This window comes from Lathyrus oleraceus, chromosome 1 (genome assembly GCF_024323335.1).
Source record: "Lathyrus oleraceus cultivar Zhongwan6 chromosome 1, CAAS_Psat_ZW6_1.0, whole genome shotgun sequence".
In the NCBI taxonomy this organism is placed as follows: domain Eukaryota; kingdom Viridiplantae; phylum Streptophyta; class Magnoliopsida; order Fabales; family Fabaceae; genus Lathyrus; species Lathyrus oleraceus.
Genome location: NC_066579.1, coordinates 1,212,501 through 1,225,257, shown reverse-complemented (window position 1 = coordinate 1,225,257; position 12,757 = coordinate 1,212,501). Strand labels below are relative to the sequence as shown.

The 12,757-nt window shown below is 33.5% G+C and overlaps 2 protein-coding genes across 3 annotated transcripts; both read right to left on the bottom strand.

Moving 5' to 3' along the window:
- Nucleotides 1–250: 250 nt before the first annotated feature.
- On the bottom strand, nucleotides 251–3,075 carry LOC127099581 (probable sodium/metabolite cotransporter BASS1, chloroplastic). Its single transcript, XM_051037422.1, has 7 exons — nucleotides 2,370–3,075; nucleotides 1,463–1,556; nucleotides 1,349–1,382; nucleotides 1,209–1,263; nucleotides 1,041–1,124; nucleotides 641–928; nucleotides 251–512 (listed from the first exon to the last, which is right to left on the bottom strand). Exons 1-7 carry the CDS (start codon nucleotides 2,838–2,840, stop codon nucleotides 348–350), a joined length of 1,191 nt encoding a protein of 396 aa, XP_050893379.1. The 5' UTR covers nucleotides 2,841–3,075; the 3' UTR covers nucleotides 251–347.
- Nucleotides 1,538–12,075, bottom strand: LOC127101604 (bidirectional sugar transporter SWEET2). 2 transcript variants are annotated; one of them, XM_051039750.1, is made up of 7 exons: nucleotides 11,613–12,075; nucleotides 11,485–11,521; nucleotides 11,180–11,396; nucleotides 10,935–11,093; nucleotides 10,415–10,534; nucleotides 10,187–10,323; nucleotides 1,538–1,556 (listed from the first exon to the last, which is right to left on the bottom strand). In XM_051039750.1, the coding sequence occupies exons 1-6, from the start codon at nucleotides 11,671–11,673 to the stop codon at nucleotides 10,210–10,212; spliced, it is 708 nt and encodes a 235-aa protein (XP_050895707.1). In that variant the 5' UTR covers nucleotides 11,674–12,075; the 3' UTR covers nucleotides 1,538–1,556; nucleotides 10,187–10,209. The 2 variants fall into 2 exon arrangements, with proteins under 2 accessions (XP_050895707.1, XP_050895269.1); XM_051039312.1 differs by lacking the exon at nucleotides 1,538–1,556 and adding an exon at nucleotides 9,766–9,778 and having other exon boundaries at nucleotides 11,485–12,059.
- Between the last annotated feature and the right edge of the window lie 682 nt (nucleotides 12,076–12,757).

Sequence of the window (12,757 nt, the reverse complement as noted above, 5' to 3'; positions counted from 1 at the left end):
ATGAATTTGTTGCGGGAACTGAAATCCAAAGTGAGCAAACCAGTCATGTTGTTGATTGAAGAAGCAAGCAAGCACATTGATACCAAGTACCATTTTCTGCGCAATCAAGTTCAGAATGGAGTACTTGAGGTTGTTCATGTCAACACTCAAAAACAACTTGGAGATGTGTTGACCAAAGCAATCAAAACTGAAGACTTCATCAATTTGAGAGATGAAATTGGTGTTGTCTATTTTTAAACTTGAATGTGAATTAAGGAATGATGTTGAATGTAATTCAAATTTAATTTGGAGGACTACACATGACATTGTTCAAATACAATCCTAGTTACATGCAGGAGTTCATCAAGCTAAATATATTCAGAGTCCTTTATCTCAGAAGGCACAGAAAACCTCCAAATTCCTGCCAAGATGCTACCAAAGATAGAGTGACACACACTTGAAACAGCACAAGGTACCGTCGTTAGAGGATCTCCAAAGTGCTTAGTGGCTAGAACGACACCAAGAGCTGCGTTCTACAATAACAAGCAGTCGGAAAAAATCGCATAAACTTAGGCCAAATTGAACAAAGGATCACAAAAAAAAGTGTAGCAAGTTGCCTATGTTTAATCAATGATGCACAACTAATGAACACTAATTTTACCTGCATGCCAACCTCGATGGATATTGTTCGCGAAGATGACAGATCTAGCCCAAGCATCCTTGCAAGTATGTAACCGAAGAAGAATCCAGAAGCATGCAGAAGGCAAGATGCTAAAATCACCTGTCCACTAGACATAAGAACTGATGATGAACTTTGAGCAATGGCGTTTCCAGATAACATTGCCGCGGTTGCTACAGCCATTGGTGGCATCAATGGAGAGATAAATTTTACAAAAGGTTGGAAATACTGAACCAGAAATGCACCGGCCAATACAGGAAGAAGCACAACCTGTTGAGAGAGAATAGAAAAATAATTCACTATTGCCGAGAGAGAGAAAGTAAGACGTAGACGCATCACAACTAATTAGAGATAAATATGGCATTAGAGAAGAAAAGCTTACTTGCAATGTAGACATCAATAAACCAGTTGCATCCACAGCAACATATTTACCGGCAAGTTTGGCTGTCAAAAAAGGAGTCATGATCTGCGATGTTAAGTTTTCAGCCAGTTAATGTGAGAAAAAGTTTACAGTTAAAATATATCGGACTTCAAATTAAGTGATACAAACCACAGCAGATAGAGTGCTAGCAGCTGTCATTATCACAGAAAGTGCTACATTTCCGCTAGCAAAGCAAATAAATCATCAAACCAGTTTGCTCATAATCTATTAATAAAATTCTTAATTGAAAGAAGAAACAAATTATGTACCGTGCAAGATATGTTACAATATTACTAGCTGTGCCTGATATCAATAAAAAAGACTAAATAAAATATGTGAAAAAGGCTTACAGAAAGCATAAATCACAAGATGAAAAGTCATACCCCCTGGACAGCACCCAACTAGTATTAAACCAGCTGCATAATGTGATGGAAGATTTAAGAGTTTGCTTACAAGAAATGCTGATATTGGCATCACCTGAAAATATTCACTATGGTATCAACAGAAAGAGCAATGGTTTGGAATGCAGGTACTGATTTTTACACATAGCACCAACATAACACAACATTGGTTATAATTACAGAAATGAAAGTGACTGAATATAAACACAGACTCAAACTCAAGAGTTTGTGCTGTTTATAAATTTCATAGATCAAATAAAAATTCTTGTGTTAACTTCAGTATTTTCATACAAAATATAAAGTTAGAAACTAAAAGCATATTAGTCAGAAGAAAAGCTTACTAATATTTGTAGATGATTCTAAGCTAGCACAAATATATGACATTCTATTTATTCACATTTTCTGAGTGAAAATATAGTCGTGAATCTATTTGACAAAAAAATCTATAAATTTCTTTTATTGTTTTGTGGTCATCGAAAAGGGATAATAATACCGACACCTTTGAAAAAAAGAGGTGTTATGTTTGTGTTACTATAGAACACTCACTTCTACACGATGACACGGACATTTGTGATTATATTTAATTTATGGGTCTTACTAATTTGTGCCCTTAGGGCACAACTTAAGGTTACTATTATTAAAAGGTTTGTGTGGAATAAAACAAAATTTTAAATTTCAAGAAATCAAATGCACTTATCAATACTGATTTTTTATTCGGTTAGTATGCTACTTATCTAACTCAAATATACTACTTTCATTAAGATGTTAATGCCTAAACAAGTTCTCTCTGATTTTTTCCTTCAATATTCGGTTAGTATGCTACTTATCTAACTCAAATATACTACTAGATAAGTAGCATACTAACCGAATATTGAAGGAAAAAACCAACCGAATATTGAAGGAAAAAACCAGAGAGAACTTGTTTAGGCATACAAAAAGCAGAACGAAGATCATCAAGAGTTAAAGTCATACCCATACCAAGCATAATTACACTAAGTCCCACTGTACACACTTTAGGAGTGACCCAGTTGAATGAACTCGGTCTCACCAAACCCAGCACACACCCAATCGTTACCCACAAAGGAAAAGCTGTGGATATTGCCTCACTACCAACCTCAATCCACTTCCGAACACTCCTTCGTTCATCTCCACTAAAACCGTTTGATGAAATGCCGCAACGAAGTGGACATACTTTAGAGTCGTAGATTCTGTCAGATCTTGATGTGGAAGGGAATAACAACAGTGATTTTGGTTGAAGAGTGGGTCTTAATGCGAGCTGATTCAACGAAATGGGCTTAGAATTGTGGTATCGGTTGATTATTCCATTTAAACATGGAGAGAATGCAATTGATGATTGCATTTTTATCTAACTGTAAAAATTTGTAGCTTTTCGATCTTTGATGTACTTGTTCGAAGATAGATCCCATTTGCATATTTTTAAAATATTTGAATTTTTTAATAATAAAATATGATTTAATGTATTTCATGTGGAAGTGCTGCTCATGATGAATCTAACAGGTGCTGATACAGATGCGATCAGGGACGGCCACCGGAGCCATGGGTGGTCTAGCTGCCCAAAGCCACCGCCGCCCCCAACTCAATTTCTATGCTATTTATAACTTGTTTGGCGGTTAAAGAAACTATAGGGGAAAAAAAGATAATGAATAAAAAATAATAATAATTTAATAATTTGGTGTTAAGAAAAATACAAGTAAAAGAATGACATATATATTATTTTAAAAATTAAAAATAATAATTAAATTATAACAATAACAATAATCAAATCTTTGAGATCACCTAGATCAAATTTTGTTTAATATTTTATTAAATATTATATTTGTACAAAATTCGTTAATTTTGTTAATAATTTTTTTTACATTTGACATTATCTATTTAATTTACTATAACAATCTACGGATCATCTCTCTTTTAATATTGTCATTTTTAATTTTATCTCGTCTATTCTTATTAGACATCCAGCACAATATTCTTATCTTTGTTACACTTATTACAATTTTGTGTTGTTTTTTAATCATTCAATATTTTATCTCGTACAATATCACAGATCTTATCGATATTTAATAAAAAAAATCCTTTAGCTTGAGCGCTACTTTTGTATCACATAAATGCTCTGAGATCCTCCTCTACTTCAACCACCAAACTTGAATTATATGATTTACATCCTCTTTTATTTTTCCATAATTTTCTATTACAGACCCGAAATATTTAAACTATGTGACTTGGGGGATGATATTGTCTCCAACTTTCACTTTTAGGTCATTTTAATTGGATTCTTAAGCTCAGAAAAGAAATGGTTCGAGATCTAGTTCTTAGGTGACTAGGTTGGTGGAGAGCCTTGAGTTTGGCATGATTATTAAGTCCTTGAGGTTGGTGGATATACCCTTGTTAGGAAGGAGGTTTACGTGGTTTCATTCCAATGGGGCGACTATGAAAAGGTTGGATCACGTCATTTTTTCCCAATTGGGAGGAAGGGTGGGGTCACTCGAGGTAGTTTATGGGCATTGCCTACAAATGTCTCTAATCATTGTTTAATTGTACTTAAGTACCCATCGCAACTCTAAGGGCCTAAGCCATTTCAGTTTTTTGGTCGGGTAATGTTCATTTTGAGCATGTGGTCTAGGATTCTTAGAGGTTTGTTTCTGAAATGAAGTGGGTGGTGTGTACTTTTATGGACAAGTTGAAAGTTTTAAAAGCTTCTCATAAGATTTAGAATAACAAGGTGTATGGTAATATGGATCTCAAGATTAAAAGTTGTATGGAGAAACTTAAGTCCTTAGATTTGTTAGCTGAGTTGGAAGACCTTTATTTAATTTGGCATATATGATATTGGTATCTTAGGACCTTGGTGCGCTGATTAGATATCGTGACTTCTAATTATTCCATTGTTCCATGTATGTCTTGCTCAAAGAGTGAAATGATAATACTTGATTTTTTCATGTGTGTGTGAATCAAAGGAGCAAGAGAAATAACTTGACCAAGAGATTGGCGTTCCACCGAACATAAAGATGTATTCAGCTGTAAACTTTCCATTATCTTTATCTCCGCACTAATCGGAATCGGTAAAACCGAGAAAATTACATTTTCTGCTCGTATCTACTGCGGAAAAGAGAATTTTGCAGCCAACAGAACCTTTGACATATCTTAGAATCCTCTTGACTGCTTCCAAGTGAGACACCTTCGGTCTCCCCATAAATCTACTCATAATACCGATACTAAACATCAAGTCCGATCGCGTATTTCATAAATAGCACAAGGATCCAATCATCCTCCTATATTGAGTTAGATCAACATCTTGCTCATCCTCGTTCTTCAACAATTGCAACCTTGGTCTAACTAGAGTAATGGTAGCATTACAATACTCCATTTCAAACTTCTTCAATATCTCAAGCGCATATCTTCTTTGGTGCATGAGCAGTCCCTTTTTGGACTTGTGGAACTCAATGCCAAGGAAGTATATCATAAGGCTAATATCAATCACCTCAAACTCTTTCATAAGTTCACCATTGAACTTAGAGATGAACTTTATGTTGCTGATCGTTATCAATAAGTCGTCTACATATATACAAAAGAAAATGACTCATTCACTGTATCCGTCTTCACATACACTCCATGCTCAGATACACATTTTTTGAAGCCAACCTCTTTTAGGAAACCATCTATTCTTTAGTTCTAAACTCTTTGAGCATGCTTCAAGCCATATAAGGCTTTCTTCAACTTGTAGAACTTTAAGTCTTGGTTTCTCACAACAAAACCAGGGGGTTGTTCTACATATACCTCTTCTTCAAGTGGTCAGTTCAAAACACATATTTAACATCCTTTTGGTAGATGGGTCAATTGTTGTTATTTATAATACCAATAACAAGTCTAATGATTTCAATCCTAGCAACCAGTGTAAATACCTCTTCGAAGTCTATGTCTTATCTTTGTAAAAATCTCTTAGCAACTAATTAAGCCTTATGAATGATTATTTCATCATTGAGATTTGCCTTCACTTTGAACACCCATTTTACACCAATTGACTTCTTTTCATCCTGTAGATCAACTAACTACCAAGTACTCTTCTTCTCTATTGAATTCATCTCATCCTTCATAGCACAAATCCACTTTGGATCACTTAAAGCCTCTTTCATTTTAATGGGTTCAAATTCGGCCATAAGTGCAAAATGGACGAAATAACCATCATCATTGACTTTGTTGTCTCGGAATAACTCACAATCTTGGATTCTTTGAGGCAAACCTCTTTTCCTTGTTGATATTCTAACATTTTCTTCAATTCGGGATTTGTCAATTGAAATTTCTCCTCTTTCCGTATTTGCAGAATCTGAATCTTCAAAGCTGTAACCAATTACAATTTTATGTAACTGGTTACAGGCTGCTACAACTCCTTGATTTCGTCATAAATGATGTATCGTCTGATCACAATCCTTCTCTTTACTGCATCAAACAACTTGTAACCACCGGTAAAGTGATACCCTACAAGTATCATCACTTCTCCCTTAACATCTAACTTCTTTCTAAGCTATCCCGGAACATATCGATACGCTATTGAACCAAAAACTCTCAAATAGATTCGGTTTGAATCCTGACCATGCTTCCTTCGGTGTTACCTTCTCAAGCTTCTTTGTTGGACACATATTCAAAAAATAGGAAGTTGTGGATACCGCTTCTCCCCATAACTCTTTCGGTAAATTCTTCCCCTTTAACATGATTCTCACCATGTTCATAATCGATCGATTCTTCCTTTTGGCAACACCATTTTGCTATGGTGTATAAGGTGGTACTACCTCATATATAATCTCTTCTTGATCACAAAACCTCTCAAAGTCATTTGAGACATATTCGCCTCCACCATTCGTTTTGAGCACTTTGAGTTTGTGATCATTTTGCCTCTCAACCATGAACTTTAACTTCTTGAACACTTCAAGTATCTCATCCTTTCTCTTTATTAGGCATGTCCATAGATTTTTATTGTGATTGTCGATAAATGTGACAAAGTATCTACTACCACCAATGAAATCTACTTGTTTCGGTCCACACACATATGAATACACCACCTCAAGGCGATTCTTGGCTCTACGATTTGCATCCTTGCTCAATTTACCCTTATGTTACTTTTCTTAAACACATTCTTCACACATTTCAGTTGGTATGTTGATCAATGGAAACCCCGTTACCATTCCTTTCTTTTGCAAGTCTTTGAGATCTCGGAAATTGAGATGCCCAAGACGATATTGTCATATCCACTCTTCTCAAATTTCCATTGTAGCAAGACATCTATGCTCCATAACTTTCAGCTCAACTTTGAAGGTTCTTTTGGCAGCCATAGGTGCTTTAAGGACCAAAGCTCCTTTTGCATCCATAACGCGCATCCCTTTATTTTCCATGTGAATCTTGTAACCCTTCTCAAGAAATTGACCAATACTTAGAAGGTTACATTTTATTCCTAGAATGTACAATACATCTTTGATCAAGGAATATCCACCATCCCTTCTCATGATCAAAACATCACCGATCCCACCGGCCGCTAGAATGATGTCATCCGCGAACTTCACTTTGTTCTTCATGGCACAATTTATTTTAACAAACCAATCCTTCTTCCCCGTCATATGAGTAGAACAACCTGAGTCCAAATATCATTCCTTGTTGCATTCAACTCCTTTCATACTCATCATGACATTTTCTTCTGCATGTAACCGGTTAACCATATCATGTAACCAGTTACAACCTATTTTTGAAGCATTCCTTGAATTGATGTTATTGTTGTCTCGCAACCTGCTGCTATTGCATTCTCCTTTCGTGATCATGACCAAGAGTGTATTCTCTTCATCAAACTCTTGTATTTCAACCTTGACTTCATCTCCTTGAGGTTCCTTCTTGTTCTCATTGCACTCTTTTTCAAAATGACCAAACCTTTGACGCCTGGAGCACTGCTTCTTGCTTTTGTCAAACCTCTTTTTTTCACCTCTAAAGTTTCTTTTACCACCATTTTTGTTGCAACTGCTCTCACCCCTTTGATAAGTCAAATTCTTTGAATTTTAGACTCTCTTCCACCAAAATCATGAAAATTCTCTATATTCTTCATGAGTCATTTTCCTTTCGATCTCTTGTCCTTCTCGTTGAAGCGATCTTGCAAAGCGGTCTACGACTTTGCCTTATCATTATTTTTATCCTCCATCCTTTGCTCATAAGCCTCAAGAAAGCTTTGCATCTCCTCTTTTCTCATCGTTGCAAGATCCTTCGATTCCTCAATCGCTACAACTACATTGTAAAATATTGGTGTTAAAGAACACAAGATTTTCACGACAACATACTTCCTTGTAACTGTTTTTCCGCATGCCTTCACTTGATTCATCAACCGAGTGATTCTCATTGTGAAATCATTGATTGTCTCATTTTCTTCCATTTGAATCAATTTAAGTTGACGCTTATGAGTTTGTAACCTCACCATCTTCGTCGTATCAGCCCCTACATAAGCCTTCTCTAAGATCTCCCATGCTTATTTTGACGATTTCCAATCACCAACTTTCTCAAAGTTGCCACCATTAACACATTGATGGATCAAAAATAGTGTCTTGAAATCTTTCTTCTTCTCTTTCTTATGTGTTGCTTCATGTGCATCAGTTGCACCTGCGACAAGAGGATTCACCCCGTTCTTAATCACTTCAAGAACATCTTGGTAGCCAAACAACACTTTCATTTACTTGCACCATTTTTCATAATTCTTCGCATCAAGGATATGTAAGCTTGTAGGGATCCTTTCATTGAAAACAAAATTCATGTTGCACACTAGATATTTGTGGATCAGAACCAGACTCTTGATGCCAAATGTTGGAACTTTGAACCACAAGATTGGTGAATAATGGTGGAGAGAATTAGAATGTGAAAAGTGAAAGAGGAAAATTGAGAGATAGATAATTGAGGGTGAGAATAATATTTGCATTATCTTTGAGATGAGAATATTTCCAAAATATTTATACAAGTGTTACAAAACAATTTTGACCTAAAACACCCAACTATATATCAAGAAAATGCAAAAACTCCGACATATAACCTATTACACCAATTAATTAACCGGTTGCCTCTGACATGAAAATTAAAATACTTTCAGTAGTAATTAATTAACTTAACCGATTACCTCACTTGAATTATTTAAAAAAAAAGCTTTTAACATCTATGTTATAAATCTTTTAATATATATATATCGGTACATAACAAATTTTCATTATTAAAGAATTATTCAAAATATTTGAGTTATGTTATGTTTTCTGGAAGCCAAAACTGTATATCGGAAAAATGTAAGAAAATAATTTAAAAACTTTAACTGCACTAACCTGCAAATTTATAAATAATATTTTCAAATCATCGTTTTCGGTTTATAGTAATTATAATTTAAGAAATATGCAGTTTAGTCATGGTTTTATAAATCCTATTTGTGGCATTCCAATTTCCAAGTTAATTCAAAGTTGTAATAATATTCAAGATAATTTTTGTTCATCTACTTATCAATCATGACTAAGTATCCAAAAGAAATATAAGTTTTTCAATTTATGATTTTGGCTACCAGGAAAAAATAGTTTTTGAATAATATTTTTACCACATGCATTAATGAATACATGTTGTAAGTCTTTGTTCTAGAATTAGCCTTTAGGAATGTCAATTTATATATATGTTAACGGAGATTTTTGTGAGATGAATATCAACGGGTGGAAAGAGTGGTGGCAAACGGTGGAAGCCGACGATGAAGGCCGGAATAGGAGGGCATCGTGGTGAGACGGCATGACGGGTCACAACACAAATGGGTTTCTGGTTTGGATCAGTAATTAATGATAAACATATGCAGAACTACTGTGGAACCAATCAAAAGTGAATCTTTTGATATCTATATGTTCATCACAAGTCAATGAAATTGTGAGATAATAATCACTTCTTGCTCATTCAAAATAATATGAATATATGTGTTTCTTACATCTTATGTACTAAAAAAAATGCCTCACTCAATGTAAGAGAGGTACCAACAAATGCAGAAATGATGTAAAATACATTTCTTTCTATATTACTCCCATTTTGAACTTTAATGCATAATTCAAATTCCCAAAAAAAGCATATGCTATATACAGAATATTTGAAGTTATTCTTCATTGCAGCTTCTGGTCACTCTCAAAGTTGCAACAGTAATTGCACCAATAGTTTGAACCAAATAGCAACGTTGCTAGCTGCGGTTTCAGACCATATCTAGCCGGCAGCAGCAAAAGTTCATATCTAATAACTTCTTCCATTCTGTTTTGTAGAGGAAAAACAAGATGTTACTTTTAGAACCGTTTTAGAAATTCGACGAAGTTCTCTTTTTCTTGTTAGTTGTAAAGTAGCATACAAATTACAATTGAAACATTATATGCAAAGTTATTTGATAAAGTTGCAGCCTATGTTGTCAATCTCAAATTAAAAAGTATAGCAGCACGAAACTGGAATGACCAGATTGCCGTGTGCGAGATAGGGCTAAATTTATGATTGTGATTAGATTATATATTCTTTAAAGACACTGTTATTTAGGGGGGAAACCTATCTCATACACTGAGCAAAATTTCTGATAAAAGAATGACCATAACCAATTTCAGACGACTATCGTCACGCCAGGGACTGTGAAAAAGAAGAAATTTTAATAAAAAATAGTGTATCAGATTGTACCTTCGCCTTTTCAGCAGAAGTGTTCATGCATATGACACGATCAACGGTTCTTCGGCGTCTATCCTCGATTTACTCTCAAAGTGGAAGTATAATATCAACTGTGTCGTTCCCAAAATGGTTCCTATCCCATTTGGCACCTACAAAATCCAGCAGAGATGCATAATTGAGACAGAAGGATATTTCGCGAATAAATAGAAGAAAAAAATAGACGAGGCTAAAGGAACTTACATAAATGAAGATATCATCGCTGAGTAATCCGTAAACTAAGAAAGAAGTGCTCATTAGGAAGGTGCAAAGTGAGATATGAAACGGCATGAATTCAACACTCTTTGTCTGAATAACCAATTTCTGCAAAATTCGTATATGTAGTATAGTAACGTAAGTGATTCGTCGAGGCTCAAACTAATAGATACAGCACAACATTAACTATTCGTCTCTAAATAACCAATTTCTGCAAAATTTGTATAAGTAGTAATCTTTGAAGACGTCTAAGGCGGGCTACCTCGCAGGGGACAAAATTTGTCACAGTTAAACCGTAGTTAAATAGGATCTCAGAAAATGTTTGTCACAGTTAAACCGTAGTTAAATAGACTTCTATTTGTTGTGTTGTGGTAAAACTACGATTAATCTACAAAAAGCCTCCAAAAACTTAAGACGGCTATGACAGTAATGTAAGTGATTTCGTCTAGACTTAAGCTAATAGATACAGCACAGCATTAACTATATATGCAGGGAACAACATACTTACAATTATAAACAACGGAGACGCAAACATCGAAATCAGAGATGCACAACTCAAAACCCCAACAAAGAACCGGCGCATTATAACATCATCGATTTGCAAACTTCCAATCAATATGATTGCAAAGACGCCAAGAACAACCATCAACCATGCAAGCATTTTCATCTAGCGAAAAACATGAAACACAACGACTTAGAAACTAATCAAAGATTTTTTTCGTGTTTATCATATTACAAGCCTCCAAAACCAACCTTCTTTTCTTTCTCAGCACACATCATGAAGAGGATTATGTACACAAATTGGAACACCGCTCCAATTGAATTAACAGTTGTAACCAAAATATTATCATGTGAAATCAAAGGAGTTCCATACCATAAGCAGATTAAGCAGTTCATTAACGAGTAAATATATGGTAACCCAGAGAACATTTCTGTTGACCCATTTCTGATAATTCTCCTAAATGTAGGTCTGAAATTCAAAATTCAAAACAAGAATCACATAATGAAAAATAAACATAAACTGCAACTTCAAATGAGCTCAATTATTCAAAACTTACATGGGAGATACAAATAACCCAAAAGCAAGTATGTTACCTGCAAACAACCAAGAAAATACATAAAATTGAAACAATAAACAAACAAAAAGTTGGTAAAAATCATAAAGAAAATAAGAGAAAGAAAATACCAGCAATTCCAGCTGCATCTTTGGCAACTTTATAAATGGCAAGTGAAGCAAACATAGACATTATACAAGAACAAAATTGACTAAAGAAAGTAATCAAAACCGTGAAATTTTGTTGTTGAATATTCAATTTGAGACAAACACTTTTGCTTTATTTGTCTCTCAAATAAACAAATTCTCCTACCTTTGGTAGCTAATAGACAAAGAAAAATTATGAATGAAATGTCAAATCTTGTACTTGAAGATTGAGGAGGAGGGAGATAAATGATTAAATACTAACCTCATAATATATTATATAGCTATAAATAAAGAGAAATGAGATTTGTACATCTAAAATTCGATGTTAGAAAGGTGTTTTTCTATAATTTTAAGGTATATTAATGTATTTTTGAAATTTCTACATAAAAAGTAAGAGAGACATAGATATCCTACTAGTATACAATTGGTACACGGTGTCAAATAACATGGTGGAATTTGAGTGTTCAAATATACCTATAAATAAATCACGAAATTAATTTCAAAAACTATTAAATAAAATTTTGAAATTATGAATTTTTTTTTAAAATGTTTTATTGAAATTAAAATAAACTTTGATTCTATATTAAAATTTCAAATTGGTTTTTATATTTAATTTATATCTTATATTTTCTTTGTTCACTATTTTTCTTTTATTTTTGTATTTTTTAAAATAATAATTAATAGTTTTGATTTCAATGATAAAATGAATGTTATTTACTAAAATAATATAATAAAATGGTTACATTACTTATAATATAATAAATAAAAGTAAATTAATAAAAAATAATAATAAATATTATATTTATATTTTGAAAAAGAAAATAATTTAAAACAAATTAAAATAAGAAGAAAAAAAACGCCTATTATTATGAGACAGAGGGGCAGTAACTTTTACAAAAATTGATAAGTTTTGAACTATTTAATGTTGTGTTATTAATATGTCTTTTATTTAATTCAAGAAACATTTAGTAAAGTTAATTCATTTATTAAATATCAAGAGTAACAAATTTTACTGGTGCTTTACATAAAATTAAAGAATTAATTGTTTTTAACTAACTTTGTGAATCAATGTGGAATTAATTTTTTATAATAATATTAATTAAAGAGAATATTTTAATAAATTAATGTGA

Bases quoted from the DNA above. Each gene is read 5' to 3' on its own strand.
- LOC127099581 (XM_051037422.1), bottom strand. From the start codon at position 2,840: ATGCAATCATCAATTGCATTCTCTCCATGTTTAAATGGAATAATCAAC. The intron at 1,383-1,462 runs GTATGACTTTTC...TATTGATATCAG, and splicing joins AGTTGGGTGCTGTCCAGGGG to GCACAGCTAGTAATATTGTA. The intron at 1,264-1,348 runs GTACATAATTTG...TTGCTTTGCTAG, and splicing joins ATTGTAACATATCTTGCACG to CGGAAATGTAGCACTTTCTG.
- LOC127101604 (XM_051039312.1), bottom strand. From the start codon at position 11,630: ATGCAGCTGGAATTGCTGGTATTTTCTTTCTCTTATTTTCTTTATGAT. The intron at 11,094-11,179 runs GTTGGTTTTGGA...GTTTTTCGCTAG, and splicing joins GTGCTGAGAAAGAAAAGAAG to ATGAAAATGCTTGCATGGTT. The intron at 10,535-10,934 runs GTAAGTATGTTG...CGAATTTTGCAG, and splicing joins CGTCTCCGTTGTTTATAATT to AAATTGGTTATTCAGACAAA.